At 37.5% G+C, this 21,225-nt stretch overlaps 1 protein-coding gene across 1 annotated transcript in view; it reads right to left on the bottom strand.

Moving 5' to 3' along the window:
* The window catches only part of STK38L (serine/threonine kinase 38 like), an 88,584-nt gene that overhangs the window by 51,943 nt on the left and 15,416 nt on the right, over positions 1 to 21,225 (bottom strand). The window contains exon 2 of the mRNA XM_034646010.1: positions 2,141 to 2,259. Within this exon, the coding sequence (XP_034501901.1) occupies positions 2,141 to 2,153 (13 nt within the window). The 5' untranslated portion in view covers positions 2,154 to 2,259. The remainder of the gene's footprint in view (positions 1 to 2,140; positions 2,260 to 21,225) is intronic.

The raw sequence follows: 21,225 nt of genomic DNA, 5'->3' as shown, positions 1-21,225 counted from the left end.
CTCAGGGGCCCAACCCGAAGAAGCTGCTCTTCTTTGACATCTGCCTCTCACTTTCTTAAAAGTAAGCGTCTAATAAGAATGAGAATGGGAGTGGGAATGGGAGAGAGAGAGAGAAACAGACTGACCTTCACACCCAAACAAAACTGGAAAATGGGCTTCAGTTTAAGTGAGGATGTGACATACAAATTTCCCCAAAATGACTTTGATTAAAAACATAAACTCAGGGGCGCCTGGGTGGCACAGCGGTTGGGCGTCTGCCTTCGGCTCAGGGCGTGATCCTGGCGTTATGGGATCGAGCCCCACATCAGGCTCCTCTGCTATGAGCCTGCTTCTTCCTCTCCCACTCCCCCTGCTTGTGTTCCCTCTCTCGCTGGCTGTTCTCTATCTCTGTCGAATAAATAAATAAAATCTTTAAAAAAAAAAAAAAACCAAACTCAGAGTCTAATTTTCCCATTCATTCAAAAATATTCAAAGTTTCTACGTCACTGAAGAGGTTCGAGAGAGACGTGGATTCCTCCATTGTACCTACTCCTTTTATATTCTCTAGTTTTAGTTTTAAAATTATTACTGCATTATCTTGTTTGCTGTTCCTTTTGAAACCACAACCACTCACTGAAAGAGATCAGACTAACATCGTAAGAGGCAGAAGCAGCAATACTTTTTGAGGGCAAAAACTGGATTAGACTAAAAATAAAACATGGTATCACCAAGCTTACAATTTTAAGATGCAAGTAGCTCTGAGTTACTTTTAGTTATTTTGAGTCATTTAAACTCTCCCAAGAGGCTTTTTGACCATCACAAGTGACCAAAGAAAACTGCTCCCAGCTAAAAGCAGACATACCATGTGACTCATAAGATTCAGATGTTGTGTTAAACACACAGATTACTTGTCTTCTGCAACCGTGAGAAAATCCAGAAGGTACTCCACCTCATTTAAGACAGTTAAATCTTTAAGGCAGAAAAAAAAAAAAAACATTTTCAGTGCTACTGACCTTTATAATTAATACCTGAACAGCTGACTGAGCTAAGTATCAAAGAGGGTCATACCATTTTATTGACTTGTGATCTTTAGAACACAATTCTGGTTTATTTGGAAAACAAATATAGGCAAGGGGAAAAATGCCAAGATGGAATAGAAAGTCGACTGTATAGTTTGTTGTCATCAAGGATATCCTGGAATTCAAGTGAGTATACTGGCAAAGCCTCCCATAAATCAGTTTATGAGTTCAATTCTTTTCAGCTTTTTTCTGGATTTCACTAATGGTCTAAGGTGGCAAATTTAGTTCACCAACACGCAAGACTGTTAGAATCACAGAACTCAAAAACAAAAGCTGTATTATCTAATCCGCCTCCCTCATTTCACATAAGAAGTGCGGCCCACAGTCATTTGGCTCTCTGGGGGGAAAGCGTGGACTAGAACCAGTCACTCGACCTTCAGGTGCTCCCATCTAGCGGGAGAGTCCGCAGTGGGGTGGCAGCTCTAGGACTCTGTATTACACTGCAGAGAAGCTGGCTCTCGGGACACTGACAGCCAGGGCCAAGTTCTGTACTACATGTTGTCCATGAGCTCTAACACTCATGTCCAAGTCCAATGTTAAATCACTGCTTACTGTCTTACGATTACAGATCAGTGGATCAAAAAACTGGTTTCTGCCTGCTTTTCAGATGACTGAAGAATGACATTTTTACTCCAAACTTTCCAAAAAAACAAAATATTATGACTAAAGTCTTCTTGGAAGCAATTAGGATTTCAATTACAGAGGTTAACCACCATGAAGTGATCTAAATTCAGCCTGGGACCCTACCTCTATCTACGATTATTTCCTCGTAAAAATATTCCCCAAAGCGAGGTTCTCAAAATCTTTTCTCCTACATGGAATTATGGGCACTCCTTGTCCATGACACCTGAGCATGAGGGCAAAGCTAAGCGTACATAGAGTCAGATGCCTGGAATCAGCCATCTGATTATAGGTATTCTGTAACATGAAATAAGATGGCTAAAATATAAAAATATACTTTTTCTCTTTCCAAACTGGAAATATCTTTTTTTCTATTTGTGAAAGCAAAACGTTTCCTGTAAAAATGTGAAAATATCCAGAAGTATATAAATTGCAACGTGAAAGTGACCTCACACTCCTACCTGCCATTAACATCCAGTTTTAACTGTTGGTTGCCAGAATGGTGTTCCACTGCCTGGATTTAAATTCTGGCTCTGTCACTGACGAACTCTGAGAGCTCTCAGGGTGTCAGTGTCCTTATCTACAAAACAGAGATAATGACAGCATGTGAGAATTAATAACTAGTGTTTATTAAGTACTTTACAAAGTGTGGGCATTGTTCCAAGCACTTAAAACACATTAACGAATTTGAATCAAGTGGCTGACTATGTTAAAGCACTGAGCAGTGCCTGAGCCTTAGTCACGTGCTCCCTGAATGCCAACTGTTGTTCTGATGACCTTCCCAAACTTAAACGGGTATACAAACACACACACATAGATGGTTTTACTACAAAGGGGCTCATATAAACTGCTCTGGAACTTGCTTTTTCCCTTACTATTTTAATATAAACAGACCCACTTTATCTTTTTTAAGGAGTATACAGTAATACCATTTTCTAACATACAATGGGTTGCTTTGTGCTTTATGAGTACCATCTCATGTAATCCTCATACAAGCCCTGAAAAGCGTGTGCTGTTACTATTCCTACATAAAGAGGAGGAAAGAAAGATTCAACTGGATCAAGTAACTTGCCCAAGATCATACAGCTAGCTAACTGTGCTGGAAGCAGGCTCACAAACTTAGCGACCATACGGCTCTCCATTTTCTGTAGTGCCAGAGTTTTAAAACGATGTCCACTAACAGAAACTTAGATGGCTTCCATTTGGGGGAGGTATTTTTAGCAATGCTGCAGTGAACATATTCTGATCACAGATTGTGCACTCTTTCTCTTATATCCTTATTATATTCCTCCAATGTGCAACTGCTGAATCAAAGAATATTCACATTTTCAATTTTGATACACAATGCAAGATTCCCTTCCAGAGACATAGTGCCAACGGACCATCTACAGATACATGAAAGAGGCAACACTGGGCACTGTCCATCTTTTTAATCTTTGCCGGCCTGATAGGTTAAAAAAAAAAAATCCTACTTTTGCTTATGCATTTCTTTGACTAAAATGAATTAAGCATATTTTCAAATATTTTAAATAATTATTTCTTCTTTTATAAGCTGCCTAAGTTTCTTGCCCACTTTTGTATGAATAATTCATTCTTTAACAGAGTGAGACTATATTTTAACAATATAATTATCACAGCCCATTTTTAGCTATTTTAAATAGCTTAAATCATACCTTAACGCCAATATTTAAATAATTTCAGTTTATACAACTTACGAAAAAAGTCAAAGAATGCTTTAGTTCATGTAGGAACTATAGTTATTACATTAGAAGCAGGGTATTTTCCTACAAATTGATAAGATCAAATCAAAACTACTGTCACACAACTCAAAGGTTGAGGATGTAAGTAGAAAGAGTTTCCCAGACTAAGATTTTCTGTTATTGGGATGTGACATTAAGACCCTATTATTGAAGACAAACACCATATGATTTCACTTATTTGTGGAATTTAAGAAACAAAACTATTGAACAAACCATAAGAGACTCCAAACTACAGAGAACAAACTGAAGGTTGCTGGGGGGTGGGGAGGGAATGGGGTAATTGGGTGATAGGCCTTAAGGAAGGTATGTGATGTAATGAGCACTGGGTGTTATATGCAACAGATGAATTCTACCCCTGAAACTAATAATACACCACATGTTAACTAATTTGAATATAAATAAAATCTAAAAATAGTGAAAACAAAAAGACCCTATTGTTTGGACCCTATTTATTTAGACCAGCATATATAATTTCTTTTTCAAAATAATGCCAATTTACTCTTCAGCAGAAGACTTCCCAGCATAGATAATGATTCCCTGGGAAGCAACTAACCAATGTCATTGTCATTATCATCGCCGTCCTCACAGTGGCTTATGACTACCATCACGAAGCCCCTTAACGAAGCACCTTACCTGCTCGGCGCCAGACAGTACTGTGTACATTACCTCACTTCATCTTCACAACAACATTTAACAAATGAGAAACTGAGGCTCCAAGAGGTTAAGTTACTTGCCAGAGGCCCTCGACTAGAAAGTGGCAGAGCCGGGATCTGAACCCTGTCTGACTCGAGGGCTATTGTTCTATTGCTCCAACATCACTCCTACCCTTTACGATCAGACTCAACTAGATCAACAAAGCTAAAGCCAAAAATAAATCTGTTAACCTAAAGACAACGCGAAAGAATTACTAGTCTCTTCTTACATGATCACCTTATTTATTCTTAATAACTCTGAAAGCACTGCATAGTTCCTGGTTTTACAGAAACTTAAAAGAATCACTAGCCTACCCTCCCAGAAACGAGGCTGTGTTAACCTTCCTCCCACTCAACATGCCCTCTTGCCCAAACAGCTGTACAAACTGTTTAAAGAGTTTTATAATCTTTTGGGACCCTTTGCAATTATTTCACCGATTATTTAATATACGTACTGTGTATCCTATGCTGTCGTCATTTACTTGTCTAAATAGGGAGAAAGTATCAGAATGCTTTACTGTGTGAGCAGGAGGACTGACCAACACTGAGTGGCAGTCAGAGACCCAGCAAAGTTGCCATATTAGGGGTGAAGTCCACGTTTAAGCTGTTTCTAGACGAGTTCCCAGGAGCCCTGAAATAACCTCAAAAGCCAAAAGGTCTCCAGAGTGGTGACAAAGGAGTCTCTCTTATCTGTTTGGCAGCCTTACAATCAGAAAGTTCTTCTTACATCGAACCTAAATCTGTCCTATTGAAATTCAAACCCATTTATTTTTCTCAGATTCTTCATAAAAATGAAGAACTTCAACTGCAGCAATTAACTTGCCCAAATTCTCATAGCAAACAAGAAAAAGGTAGCTAGAACCAGTGCTGATTTCCTTTGATTCTCATCAGTCCATAATCCAAATTCTTACATTTTCAGTCCATTTTGCTAAGGGAAAAACTGCTCGTCTCCCTCAAAAAAACTGTGAAATCGATTTGAGAATAAAGTTGCCCTTCTGAAATCTTCATGACTTGTATTTATTTAAGAATTTAAAAAACAGGGGTGCCTGGGTGGCGCAGCGGTTAAGCGTCTGCCTTCGGCTCAGGGCGTGATCCCGGCGTTATGGGATCGAGCCCCACATCACTCCTCTACTAGGAGCCTGCTTCTTCCTCTCCCACTTCTCCCTGCTTGTGTTCCCTCTCTCGCTGGCTGTCTCTCTCTCTGTCAAATAAATAAATAAAATCTAAAAAAAAAAAAAGAATCATCGCTTTAAAAAAAAAAGAATTTAAAAAACAGAAACCCTTAACAGAAACTTTTAAAGGTATTTAATTAATAAAAATAAAACCACAGGTAACTCTTTATCAGCTACCCCTAGGGTCGGGACAGTGCTACCTGTTTCACATGCATGACAATCTTTCATCTTCACAACAATTCTGTGAAGATGCTTCCAGACTCATAGATGAGGAAACAGAGACTTTGTTAAGCCATCACCTCAAACACATACAACTGGTAAATCGAACCTGGTCGGCCTTATACCAGGGCCCAAGCTCACAACCCATTACTATACTGTCTCTCATCTGGCTTTTATTTTCAAATAAGTAAGCCCCGCTTTACAGAGTACTTTGTTCCTGAAAGTACCATGCTCATACAAATTTGATTTTCCTCACCTCTTTCCATTATAAAATGTGTCGAAAAATAACACCCCAAGGTTTCACAAAACTAGTCATACTTAAGAATACAGCAGACATAATTTATTTTTTAAATATCATGTTGTATACCTTTATTTTTTTTTAAGATTTTATTTTTAAGTAATCACTACACCCAATATGGGGCTCAAACTCACAACCCTGAGATCAAGAGTTGCATGCTCTACCGACTGAGCCACCCAGGTGCCCCTAGTAGACATTTTTTAAAAACTAAGGAAAAAATATGTGCACTAAGACTTAGGAGTAAGTATGACCATCTACAGAACTTTGGCATTAGATAACCATCTTGTCACAGTCCATTCTGAGACTCTTCTTTGTTCCATTAATCAATCTCAATCTATCTATCCACCCGGCCATCCATCTATTCCCACCACCTAAACCAAACTATTTTATTTTCAGAGCTGTAAAGTATTTTTTGACACCTGCTTCGGCAAACCTCTCCCCTTCTTCCTGTTTCCCCTCCCCCAAATTTTTACACTCTTTCATATGAATTTTAGAATCTGCTTGTAAAGTTTAATTTAAAATATTGTTGGGATTTTGATTGGGTGTATTGTCTTTTCTTTTCTTTTCTTTTTTTTTAGATTTATTTTAGAGAGAGAAAATGCATACAAGCAGGGGGTGGGGCAGAGGGGGAGAGAGAGAGAGAGGGAAAGAAGCAGACTCCCCGCTGAACACAGAGCCTGAGGCAGGGATCGATCTCATGAACCTAAGATCATGACCTGAGGTGAAATCAAGGGTTGGATGCCTAACCAACTGAGCTACCAGGCGCCCCATGTATTGTCTTTTTGAAAAGAGGAAAAAACATGGTTTAAACTATCCCAGCATCAGCCTTGGGCTTCAAATTACCATTTTGATTTCGGTTCTTTGCCAAGGCATTTCTGCCACCTGGGGAACAAGTATCCAGATTGAAGGTTACAGTTTTTTATAGTTCTTTCTAAAGAGCTGCATCCAAACTTACAGTGTCTGTTATTGATTACAGAAAACAAAATAAGATATTCAATAAGCCTATTAAGTGGTGTTTGCAAGACAGTTAGGGCCTTGGGATAACCAAAGATAGAAAAATAGAAGAAACCACCTAAGCCAAGAGTTCCATGGGTTTTAGATAAGGCTGATCAAATAATTGGCATCATTATCACCTGATATACACCAGACTCTTTGCTAGTAGCAAGAGACCCAAACAGTCAGAGATGATATGAGCACTCTAAGATCCCATAATATTTTCGAACACAGTAAGACTAACTCATATAAACAATTAGTGCATGTGACTAATAAGCCTGGGTGGGCCTTTGTGATAGAAGCAGGGCTTCAGAACAGGGAAATATGGGTGCAGGCTGCAGTGCCCAATAAAAACTAGTAGGTTGGGGAGCTCGGCTCTAGCTTCACTGAATGCTTCACAGTAATCAAAATTTAATGACATCTATTTAAAAGTCCATGTGAAGAAAATGAGCTCAATTTGCTTCATAAATCAAGACTGAGCCAAACTTACAACACCATAACAGAAGGGCCGAGATCCTACAGGCAAGCATGACCCATTGTTCTTGCTGAAGCTACTCCCCATGAGGTGCACAAACTGTGGCCTGCACAAGATTAACCCAATGGGAAATCCCCCCAGTGCTTTGGGGCTGGAGGGGCTATTTGCTACCAGAACCTTATCTTATTCCTCTCTAGGCGACCTGAAAAGTCTCTATTCCATAGGACTTGCTTCCACAAAAACCTCCACCCAGTTTCCCAACATCATGGAAATTTACTAGTTCACTCAGAAGACCTAGTATGTGGGCTCATCTATTTGTGGAAAGAGGTAGTTCTTTCCAAAATTATTGAGTCAGAAATTTTACCAGCACTAGATTTGTTAAAAAAAAAAAATTCTTTCTTTTTTTTTCTCTCTTTTTTTTTTTTTTTTTTTAAGTTGAATAAACAGGATGAACACTGTATCTCCTTCCAAGGAGAAAAGCACAACTGCTAAACATAGCTGGGAATATTGGTTGGGAGGAATTAGGGTGGGACCTTTTTTTTTTTTTTAAATTTAAATCATATGTAAACTCTACAGTTATTTAATTTAAAAATCATTACTACCACAGTGCAAAGCAAGGCATCTCACTGATTTTTTTTTTTTAACCACACTTGCATGCCAGTGAGCATTATTTTAGGAAGGGTATTTTCTTTGAAAATCAGTAGAAAACTTACCTGTGATTGGTATTAAGATTCAATAAAATCAGGAAGTTAAGACTACTTAATCCTCTGAGGTTGTTTCCCTTCATTCCTCCATATTGTTTATACTTTTTAAAGTTAATTATTAGTACTTTAAATTAAGCTCAGAACACAGCAGGGTGTGACCATTTCTCACACACAAGCGTCAGAACTCTGCTTCTAATCAGATATGCTGTAAATCATAAAACATCACTTCATACTCTATAGCTTTTAAGTGATATTGGGAAGGTTGTTGGGTTGTACATCTTTAGAAATGAAGTAAACACTCTATATAGTTCCCCACATGCTTTAAGACTTGTGAAGGTCGAAAGGAAGAGGCAAAATTGTTTTTTAAAAAGTAAGTCACTACTCAATGTACATGCACTAGAACGATAAAAATTCTCTATCCAGGATGACTGTTTCTGTGGAAGGAGGGAAAGAGTACAAAAGGCACCTCAAACTCTATTAATATTTTGTTACTTAATAAAATCCAAGGCAAATTGAGCAGAATATTAATATCTGTGCAGCAGACACATGGATGCTCCTTATACTTTTCTCTGTAACTATAGATGTTTATAATAATTCACAATAAAAAATTCGACTATTAGTTTATAAGGCAATCTTGAGAAAAGAAAAATGACAAAGATGCCAAGGAATTTTAAAGGTTTTTTGTGGATACATTTTTTTTAAAGCTACTTAACTTCATACATGTATAGGATATCTTATTTTCTACTATTTTCCTTATTAATATCATCACCATCTCGTCTTCCTTCCACCTCCGTCTAACAGAATTTCAACAGAAAAGCACAACTCTCCAGGGCCAAAGGAAGCTCAGGCAGAAGGGCGCAGTGAAGGCGATGGGCCCGGGAACAGCTGGGGAGGGGCAGGAGAGGGCACCAGGGCAGAAGACCACCACTCGCCAGGAGAGGCTTCCAGATTTCCAGACCTAGGTCTTCAGAGAGGCTTCATTATTTCCTTCAAAGTATCATGACTTCCCAGAATACCACAGAGATATATATTTAAAGGATTAAAAACATATCCCATACATACTAAAATATTTCCAGATGAAACAATATAACATCAAGGATTTGCTGCAAAATAATATGAAGGGCGTCGGTGAGGGTACAGACAAAACAGGACTGGTCATGCTTTGTTAACTGTTCAAGCTGGTGAGGGTACCTGGAAATACATTATCCTATCCTACTGTGTGTATTTAAACTTTTCCACAATAAAGTTTTTTAGGAAGAAAACCCAAAACTAAAATAAATGATTGAATGATTACATTCCCCATTTCAATGTGTTAGGCCCATTCATAACAAGGGGATCAGGCAGCCAGGCCAGGGTTGGTCCTAACACGACCACTAGTCAGCTGTGTGCCCTGATCTTAGCTACTCAAGGGTCTTTGATTTTGAGTTTATCCAACTGAAAAAAAAAAAAAAATGAAAGGGTTGGATGAGATAATATTAAGTTCCTTTTTAACTATAACACGATTATTGGATTTCTAAAACTGACTTACAGTTACTGTACAATACAATTAAGAACTGCAAATGTTATTAGTGATATACTATGGCCAAGTGGGAGTTTCTTTAATCCCTCATTTATTTACTTATTTGACAAACATTCTGGGAATGCATTCGATGTGCCAGGCAGTGCTACATGTGGGCAGAATACAAAGTAAAATGACACAGAATCTCTGCTTTTGAGATCCAATCTAATCGTGGGAGACAGATGTATAAACAAATGACAATACAATGTAAGTGAGACGATAGCGATGATGGAGCTGAAAATGCCAAAGGCCTTCACAGTGTGAGAGAGCAGGGAATTGTAACTAATCTCATAAGCAGAAGGAGAAAGTTAAGTGCAGGAGATGACACTGGATAAGAGAGTAGGGACCAGACTGAAAAGAGCCATGAATGCTATGCCAAGGAATTTGGATGGTATCTTAAAAAGTGATAAGGAAGGCATTTTAAAGATTGTAAGCCTGGAAATGATGCAGTCCAATTTCCATTTTAGACGAACTGTTGCAGCAGGAATATAGATTTGGTGATGGTTCATGGTGTCTGGGGAACAGAGGAGGGAGTAAAAGAAGGGAAGGGAGGTTTACCGGGTAGTTCGGGGGATACTACAATGGTCCAGCAGGATATGATGAGAGCTTGAACCAACGCAGTATTAGTGGAGACTACTGAGATACTGTTAAGCTTTAGAAATGAAGATTTTAGGTACTCTACTATAGTTCTCTCCCCATCTTTCAAGATAATAAACAAACTACAGCATGAAATAATAGTTATCCATTCATCATCAGTGGGGTACCAGCTTCAAGCGCAGTGCCAAGCACATAGTAGGTGCTTAATAAATGTGGGTTATGTGTTGAATGTGATGAGTTTTAATGAACTAATGAAACAGTACCATGTGGTCATATTAACAATGACTTGATAAAAAGCACAAGTAAGGAAAGATGAAAATTCTTTTTCATGTGATTTTTGTGCCCCTCTATAACCCTCTTCCCATCCGATCCTCAAACTTTTAGGCAGTAGCAGCAATGATCCTTACTGCTATTTCTTAAAATAATAGAGTGGATAGTTAATTTGTTGTTATTTAAGAGTTAGACTACTCCCATGTGTAGACTATAATAGAAGATATTTTTTTCCCTTATAAACTACACAGTACCTTTTAAGTACCAAAAAGGGCACTTATAAGAAAAATATTAGAAGTACTCAGTCAGTACTGGGTGCCACAAACCATATAAACTTTTGTTTTGATTTTGACAAAACAAAAGCAATATTTTTCCCTCAGAAACCATTATCTTTGTTTAAACAAAAATAAAAACTAAAGCACAGAAAAGTAGATCATCTGGATAATGTCCTGCTGTTATGACTATTTCTCTGAAATTAGAAAATTACGCCCTTTAATTATTACCTTCTTATAATTTCATATTTTCTCAGCAGTAAGCCTGTGGTACTAACCATCAAAACTTGTGAATTTCATTCTATTCCAAACCTAGAACTTTACAAAATGTTAGTATCACCCCAAATGTCATTGACAATAATAACAAATGTATAATTCATAATAAGTAACTGAACATTAATTATGCGCCAGGTATGGAGCGCCTGGGTGGCTCAGTCTGTTAAACATTTAACCAGCTCAGGTCATGATCTCAGGGTCCTGGGATGTGCTCAGCAGGGAGTCCTGCTTCTCTGTTTCCCTTCCTCCTCTGCTCCTCGCCCACCCCATGCGCACGTGCTCCCTCTCTCTCTCTCAAATAAATAAAATCTTTAAAAAAAGATTTGTGTGCCAGGTAATAGGCTTAACATTTTATCTACACTACCTATTTGACTTTGATCCTCGCATTAACCCTAAGAAGTGGTATATAAAGTTACTGTCATTTTGCAGTAGAAAAAAAATGGCTCAGAGAAGGTGTGTATCTTACCCGACATTATACAACCAAAACAAGCTTGTCAGACTCAGTAGCCCACAACTCTTTGCCACTATGCAGGACTGACTGCCTCTCCCAAACCGTGTGAGGTAGGTGAGCAGGTATTATTATCCCTATTTTAAAGATGAAAAACCTGAGGTTCAGAAAGTTGAGAAGACTTGCCTAAGGTAACACATTTAGAAATGGAACCAGTAAGTTAGACTCCTGGCTCAGGCCTCTACCACTCCACCTCTGATACCACACCTATTCCATGAAAGAAATCATAACCTCTCCATGGGAATCAGCAAAGTAGAAAATCCCCACTGTTGTTTAAAAACAATCAGATCAAACCAAATACAAAATGTCTGTCAGCAGAGCATAAAGGTCATGAGGTTCTTAAACAAACAAACAAACAAACAAACAAACAAACAAAAAGGTAGTAAAGTTTCTTTTTGACACATCAAGACTACCCTTAACTCAAATCATAAAAGGAGCTAATTTAGAAAATAGGATTTTCCAAATTTCTAATGTGTGCATTTACTTTTTGTTTTCCCAATATTTACTTACCTGTTTCTTCTACAGGCCACATTCAACTGCCAAAGTTGTCTGTACTTATCAGAGACTTGGGAAAAGGTTAAAGAGCAATTTTCTGTCCCCAACCCACAGAGAAAACAATGTCTACAATTAATCTTCACAGAATCTACTCCAAGTGACAAGCAGGTGCAATATTCCTCTGATGTATTGTATGCATATGGGGCGGAGGTGGTAAAAAAGGGTAGAAACAAACATTAAAAACAAACTACATTTGGGGGGGCTCATTTCTTCTAAGTGACTTACGACTAATAAGGCATCTGGCTGTTGACAAGATGATCCCGCCCTTGAATACCAGGAAGTTGCACCCAGTCTCACAAAGCACAGATTCAATCACCCCAAACAGAAGTCTGGACTTCCCTCCAAGACAAATATGGAATTCAATCTGTGTGATGCCTTGAATGCGGCTAATTAAATCGCAATCCTTTAGTATGACCATACAAGGGAGGGAAAAGAGCTACCTTCCTAGTCCTTCCTTGAGGGGGAAGCAATAGAGGAAAAAGCATAATATTTAAATCCCATAGCAAAGTTTTAAAACTTTTCCATTAAGATACACACCCTAGCTGAGTCATCAGCATAAAACACTGCAGCCAATCACCTCAGTACTAACTACCTTCCCTATACATGGTTGTTCCAACTCTGCTAATTCTACTCAAAACAGAATGGGTAAGAAGCTATAACTCGGGGACGCCTGGGTGGCTCAGTCGTTGAGCGTCTGCCTTCAGCTCAGGGCTTGATCCCGGCATTATGCGATCGAGCCCCGCATCAGGCTCCTCCGCTGAGAGCCTGCTTCTTCCTCTCCTACTCCCGCTGCTTGTGTTCCCTCTCTCTCTGGCTGTCTCTCTCTGTCAAATAAATAAATAAAATCTTAAAAAAAAAAAAAGAAGCTATAACTCATTTCATTCTTTTCACTTAGTCATTTAATCCTATAATTTTTAGAGGAAATGCATTCCTTAATTCATCTAAGCATTTAATCTATAGTTAAATGAATAAAGACACCACAACAGAGTGAAAATTATATCTGAAATAACCAATAGCCAAAGCAATAATAGCAACCTAAAGAAAACTGTTTTAGGAACCAATGAGAATTTTTAAAATCCAAAATAAAGATGATGAGGAGGAAAATTCTCTTAAACTAAAAGTACTTGATCCCATCTACCACACGGAAAATGTGTTTCCCATTCTTTCACCATCACATTAAAAAACAAAACGGTTTTAGGTGAATTCTTCTCTTAAACTTAAATTTAATTTTAAAAAAGTATTTAATTCTTCTTCAGATACCAGTTGATAAACATCTTATGAAAAAGAAAGAAAGAAAATCAGATCTCTGAACTACCACTACGCTAAAGAAAATAATACATTGACAGTTTGGTCAGCAAGTCATCTATTTTTTTCCTTTTATATATATATATATTTTTTTTAAAGATTTTATTTATTTATTTGAGAGAAAGCACAGAGGGAGAGTGAGAGGGAGAAGCAGACTCCCTGCTGAGCAGGGAGCCTGATGTGGGGCTCAATCCCAGGACCCTGAGATCATGACCTGAGCTGAAGGCAGATGCTTAATTGACTGAGCCACCCAGGCGCCCATGCAAGTTATCTATTTCAAAGAACTTAAATCTGTGATTTGACATCATAAAGACTCAACTTTAATAATACTTTAGGGTTCATTTGGATCTCTTGGGGGCAGCTGTTACAGATTTCAAGCAGTCCCTAAGTCACGAGTATTAAACTTTTGAAATTATGAAGCCAAAAATATTTTGTATTCAAAATAATCACAATACACTTGCAGAGACAGATGCATCTGCAACTAGGCTACGATATAGAAAATAAAATTATAGTAATTTGAACAGGGGATTAAATAGGTTAATTTTTCCTGGGGTTAAGAAAAAACAGCAACAAAAAAATGGTACTGAAGATAGAAAAATTATAGGTTATGAAATAAAACATCCACCAGGAACATGCCATGGTTATGAATATGTACTCAAGATTTTGTAAAAAAAAAAAAAATGCAATTCATGCATATTAAAATTATATTAAAATTTACAAATATTAAAATACTAAGGTAGGAAAAAACACACTAGCATCACAGAATGAAAAATAAGTCACCAACTAGCTTAAGATATTTGCAATACTTAAAAACAAGAATTAAATACAACAAAGGTAATATAGTATGCATAGCTACTCTTATAAGTTCTTACTATGTATTAGGCACTAAACAGTGTATCTTAAATACATGAAGAATTTCTATGAATCAATTAAAAAATGTAAAAAAATAAAAAGAGCAGGGGCGCCTGGGTGGCACAGCGGTTAAGCGTCTGCCTTCGGCTCAGGGCGTGATGCTGGCGTTATGGGATCGAGCCCCACATCGGGCTCCTCTGCTATGAGCCTGCTTCTTCCTCTCCCACTCCCCCTGCTTGTGTTCCCTCTCTCGCTGGCTGTCTCTATCTCTGTCGAATAAATAAATAAAATCTTTAAAAAAAAAAAAAAGAAATAAACAAACTAAAAAATAACATTCACTCATTGGGATATATTCCTAGGTGATGAAACTGTAAGTAAAGCTAAGGGATGCTTAACAAAAATGAAAGACAACTGGTTTACCACTGAAAGAGGAAAGGCATATGGGAAGCTTCTGGGATACTGGTAAAGTTCTATTGCTCAACCTCCATGGAAATTACTACACAGATACATTTTATGTTCTTGCATGTAACACACTTTAAACAAAAACAATTTAACATATTCCTCTTTGAAGAGTTGCGGGGGTGCTTATGTGACACAGTTGGTTGAGCGCCTGACTCTTGATCTCAGCTTAGGTCTGATCTTAGCGTCATGAGTTCAAACCCTGCATTGGGCTCCACGATGGGCATGGAAACTACTTTTAAAAAAACTTTTTTTTTAAGAGTTGTGGGTAAGTCTACATAATGAACTCCTCATTGAAACAATGTAGACATTTCAGACTAGGAAAGTAGCTATTTAGGAAAAGAATGTAAGAAATAACTTAAAACCTGCAACAGAAACAAAAATACTGAAAATTTACAATTGAGTCAAACTCATTCACAAGTAGAAAAACAACAAAGTAATGATATAAAGCATCTTTTGTTCAAGTGTGTTCTATAAAACATTTCTTCTTAGATGTCTGAAGGAAAATGGATTCCCGTAGTGAAATAAACTTGGGGAATAATGGGATAAACAAGTAAATCTCCTAAAGAAAAAACACAATTTCCCAAACTCGTTAACTCTGGAATCTTTTAACATGGTGAATTACGCAGTGCTTCTTTTAGGACTTGTGTTTCATATAATACAAATTGGGAAACATTTTATAACACAGAGATCATACTAGACACAATATTATCCCCAAGAGGAGGAGAGAGCAGGAGAAAAATATTCTAGTAAAAAGGTACTTACATGTTAACTGACCTGTCCAAGCCAAACCCTGGACAGTCGGAAGCAAAACCCATAACCAAACAGAACCCTTAAGAACTAAGTGAACCATCATTCTGCGTTATATGAACACGTACACAGCTTTATTGTGATAAAAGGCAAAACATTAGGCAGGCATAAAGTACAACAGAAAAGATCTAGATGGACTATAAAGAAGTATTTCTACAGCTTTTAGGGTCATGGTAGACTAATAGGCAGAAGGTTTTATTTGATTTAGGTAGAGCCCAGCACAAAAATCTAGGTTTCAAATCAGATCTTTGGTTAAAAGGCTTTTCTATTAATCTTCTAATAAAATCAGGAATTCTCTAATTTTCTACTAAAGTTTTCCCTAGGTACAATGAAACTATGAACTGAATCTGAAAATTCTTCATAATATGCTTTCATTACCATAGGAAAATAACATGATAATGCTCTTTGAGAGAATATAAACACTGCACATTTATTTTTAAAACTTCTTTATGATTAGATGACTATCATAAACTTTTGCACACATCGTTCCTCTTGAAAACTAACTTTTGGGTGGCAATGAAATATATTTTTAAGGAAAAAGCTGTTGAACACAATGTCTTTGTATCTCAAATATGTAAACATATTATTTGAAAAGAGTTAAACATCTGTCTTTTCAAGATACCACTGGGATTCAATTGTGGAAACATGGTCCTGCCATGGGTTTTTACAATGTGAAGGCTCTCAGACTGTTTTCTTCAGAGGGCTCTTGATGGCAGCATTCATTACCTTGGTGATTTACCACAACCCAGGCCCAATCCACAGCCTTACAGGTTCAGAAATCAGATTTTTATCAGCATCAATTAGGTAGCTCCATCTTTTAGAGGCAAACAAAAATTAATATAAGCCTCAACAGAAATCAGAATAGAAGTTTACTAATAGACTCTGACAAATATAACTGTGACAGAAGCAAGAACTTCTGTTTATGGCCATTCGTGGCCAATACTCTCCTTCCAGCCAGACTTCTATGGACAGTTCCTGAGTACTCATGGAGTTAGAATTCAGGAAGTCAGAGGAATTGATCATTTAATGCTCTTCCTTCATTCTGTCAAGACCTTTTTTTAAATTAAGCAACTACTGTGTCCAGGCACTCTCCTAGGTGCTAGGGATACAGAGGTCTCAGCTTTCAGATAGCTCATGTCTAAGTAACAGCTGAAGAGTATACATTTCACAGAGGTTTACTATATTATTATTAATAAAACCAAAAAATTTTGGAAGCAATCTAAATGTTTAACGATAGAACTGTGATTAAATACTGGTAAATCCAAAAGAAAAAAAAACCAACCCCAAAACAAACAAACAAACAAACCACGCAGTTCTTTAAGAATAGTATATTTAAGCAGCTATTCATGACTTGGGAAAATTACCATGATGCAATGTTAAATGAAAAAGCAAGCGACAAAAGCATATAATAGTACACGATCATATATACACATATGTATCACATATATACACATATGTATACATATTTGTATTTATTTCCTATCCCTTTATATGCAAAAGAAAAAGACCAGAAAGAAAACCAAGTACTGTTAATGGTTACCTTTTTCCTTTTTACCTTTGCAAATTTTCTAATTTCCTAAAATAGCTTGACATGCCTTTTATCACCAAGGGAAAAATTACTTGTTAAAGTAATTTCAATCAACACTACGAGGATCCCTTCAGATTTCTCTACTAGAAGCTATTCATGAAAGCCAGTCCTTGAACCTCCGTCTTTAAACTCTCTCCGAGAGAGCTCATCCTTTCCCCTGCCTTTACGCAAGACTCTCCACGGAGGAGTAACACACCCTACCTTTTCATCCAACCTGCTGTGTCATATTTCTCTGCTGAACATTTCAACGTAAACACCTTACAGATAACTCATATATAATTACATCCAAAAGTAAATGCATACTTTTCCTCCACAGCCAACCTCATTTCTGTCCACGGCACCCACCTTTCTTCCAATCAAAAAGCTTGGAAAGCAATTCAACTCTCCCTTTCCTGTTTAAAGTTCATTAACAAACTGTCCAAATCTCTCTCCCATCCCACCTTATTCTTCATTCTCATTTCCATCATTTTATCAGTCCAGGCCCCAATCACAATGTCAGTAACATAACTGCAGCAGCGTTCAAAGGGGGTCTTCCTGATGCTATTCTCTGCCATCTCTAAACTGCTGCTCTTTGTATAGAAGTTGGATGATGTCAATCCCTGGTGCAAACACTTAAAGCCTTCTCCTTTCTGCCACTCCAATCTAAACTTCTTTGCCTGGCTTTTATTAAACCCCATAATTTGGCTCCACCCTAACTACTTAACTTTATTTTCCATTATTTGCCAGTCTCCTCCCTCATCAACCAACAGACATACCATAATCAACCCTACCACCAAACCCTGTAATATCTTAAAAATAGTCCTTCCTTTCCCCCTCTATTTGTATTTAAAGAGCCTCATGAATTTTTCCTCTTCTACAAAGCTTTTCTTGATTTCTCTAACCTCATTTATGTTTCACTTCAGAACTTGACTAGCACTTACTATGAATCTCACAATTAGGCATTTAATTCCATACTTCCATGTAAGTGGATTTACTGTCATGTATGTTAGTCATCTATTAAATTCCATATTCCTTGAGGAAAGAGCCAGACTTTATTCTGTCCCTCACAGCATTTAGCATGATACACAACACAAAGAAAGGGCTAATATTTGTTGACTGAAGTAATCAACTTCAGCCCCAGCTTCTCTTTCACTACCTTATATACATTGCAACATACATTGTAGCAATTTGGGCAGGTCAAGCACCGCCCCAAGGAATACAGCAGGAGACTATTTCAGCACAGTACTATGGAGGCCCATTAGATCTAACACTGTAGTGATGACAGAGGGTCCCCATGTCCCAAAGCTGTAACAACAGAGACAGAGTTCAAGGGAATGATAATTGGGGTTCTCGAAGTCTCTTCCAAGGGAGCAGTAACAAGGATCTCAAACACCTTCTAATCTCCAAGAGAATAAGTGCTAAGTCTTCTGAAAGAGTGCTTTGACTGGAGTGAACGTCAAAGAGAAATGCCTATTAAAACAAAAGACCTGAGTAGAGTCCTACCCATCCATAAAATGCTCTTACATAAATCAGCAAATCTCAGGTGCCATGCTGCTATTGGTTAAGAGATGGTAACTGCCAACTGATAAGAAAAATTTTCATGTACAGAGTAGTAGTGCCCATATTTATGAAGTTCTTTAGAGTGTTCAAAGGGCTTTCTACATCATCTTTTATCATCTGACCTTTCCTAAGTACAGGGTGAAATGAATATGACACGTCACGTTAAAACAGAGTTCATACACAACAAATATTTTGTTTGAGTCTACTTTAAGTACACATATCTATATCATTATGAAATTAAGAGCTACTCAGAACCTGACTATTCAATGACTTTATGAGTTTTCTTCCATGGAAAAGGTAATGTTTTATAATGCTTAACCTATCAACACTTAGCATAATCTCTATAATGCTTTCTCCCTTTTAGAAGAGGTATTTTAACTTACCCATTTTGCGCTCAATTAAAACATATGGAATTCACTAAATATGAATTATAAAAAACAGTTTTCAACATTTCTATTTATACAAGTTGAAATTTTTCTTTAAATTTAAAGAAATAATTTGTTCTCAATTTCAAAGGGTAATGCCTGGGTTTTCAATAAAGGGCATTATTTTTGTCTAGACCTTAACCCCAAAATAGAAGTTTTTTGAAGGGATTACTGTGAGGCTTCTTGTGGTTTCTTTTAGCAACTGGACAGTGTGAAAGGATGATATGATGACATATGGATGCCTGGTTCATACCTCAGCATACAGGCATCTGTAACGGACTCTTGGCTGATGTGGAAGTATACCCTGCAAAAACTAAGAAATGAATATGTTTACACAGAGAACTGCTGCTGTTACTAGTGAAAGCTAGCATTTCCTGACTGCTTCCGTGGGAAGAGCACAGGCTAAACACAATGAACGTCAGATACCCCCTATGTTAATATATTACGCTCTTAAAACCACGCCTGGAAAATAGTAAACCAAATGTAACAGTTTATCATTTGTCTTAATTTCACTTAATTCGGAGAAGAGGATGAATATGTAATGAAGCAAGCATTATTTTACTGTAGCTCCCATCCCCTCTTCCTTTTACATATATGAAAATAAGTTTAGAAGATGTAAGTAATTTCATTTGTTCCAGGCCACACAGTTACAATGGTAGATCCAAAGCCTTTTCCAATCACCAGGTAATCTTTTTCCTATTATACTGAGATATCATTGACATACATAAGTTTAAGTATGTATATAGCATGATGGGAAGACTTACATATATTGTGAAATGATCACTGTTAATAAGTTTAGTTAGCATCCATCATCTCCTACAGATACAATAAACAGAGAAAGCAAAAGAAGAAAACTTTTTTCTCTTGTGATGAGAACTCTAAGGATTTACTCTCCCAACAACTTTCCAATAGACCATACGGCAGTCAGCCACAGTCATCTTGTCGTACCTTCCACATCCCTAGTATTTACTTATCTTGTAACTGGAAGTTTGTACCTTTTGACAACCCTTCCCCTCTCCTCCCCCCTCCCCCCCAACTCTGGCAACCACAAATCTGACCGTTTTTTCTAGGAGTTTGTTTTGGTTTGGTTTACATTCCACATATAAGTGAGATCATATATATTTGTCTTTCTCTGTTATGCTTACTTCACTTAGCATAATACCGTTCAGGTTCATCCATATTGCTGTAAATGGCAGGATTTCCTCATTTTTTTAATGGCTGAATATTCCATTGTGTGTGTGTGCACAATTTCTTTTTTTTCCCCATTTTTAAAAATATTTATTTATTCGAGAGAGAGAGCACACATGGGGAAGGGGCAGAGGGACAGGCAGAAAGAATTCCAAGCAGACTCCACACTGAGTGTGGAGCCTGACATCAGGATTGATCTCACAATCCAGAGAACACAACCCGAGCCCAAACCAAGAGTCGGATGCTTAACCATCTGTGCCACCCAGATGCCCCCCCCACACTTTCTCTATCCATTCATCTATCAATGGATGCTTAGGTTGTTTCCATGTCTTGACTACTGGAAATAATGCTGCTATGAACATGGAGGTGCAGACATCTTTGAGTTAGTGTTTTTGTTTTCTTTGGATATATTCCCAGAAGTCACTATGTAATTTTGATTCATTGATCAAGGGGACTTTAAGCTTAAAATCAAAGAAGAGGTAGAAAAAGTTTAGATATTATTGTAACTATGAAAGAAGCTGGTCACGCTCTGAAAAAAATGACAATGAGAAAGGTCTAGCAAATTATTTGTTGCAGGAAAACAAATGGGAAGGGTGTTAGCAACAATGCAGCGTTAGGTTCCTGCGAACACAAATCCAGAATATGAGTATTAAAGAAAGAAAACTGCCATTTTATAAATAAGTAAATACGATACCATTAAGCATCACTGGGATTTGATGGGATAGGACTCTGAACTGGAATAGAGCAATGGTGGAAATGTAGAACATAAAGAATTGCTGCTCTGGAATATTCTAGAGACAGAAGCTGACACAGAAATAAACTGAGCTGTGATGGAAACTTCAACTTTGGGGAGATCTGCTAGAATTCTTCCACAGCTAAAAATCAAGGCATCTGATAAGTGCCTTGCTAAGCCTTCCATCTCTCAAATAGTAAAAGAAACATTCTGGATATGAATGTGACCATGGGAAGAAATTACTTGATTAAATGGCAGTATTGGGAAATCTGACAGCAATTTTGAAGTTTGTTACAAT

This window comes from Ailuropoda melanoleuca, chromosome 16 (assembly GCF_002007445.2).
Source record: "Ailuropoda melanoleuca isolate Jingjing chromosome 16, ASM200744v2, whole genome shotgun sequence".
Taxonomy (NCBI): domain Eukaryota; kingdom Metazoa; phylum Chordata; class Mammalia; order Carnivora; family Ursidae; genus Ailuropoda; species Ailuropoda melanoleuca.
The sequence above is the reverse complement of the archived record's forward strand: the minus strand, read 5'-3'. Positions and strand labels throughout refer to the sequence as shown.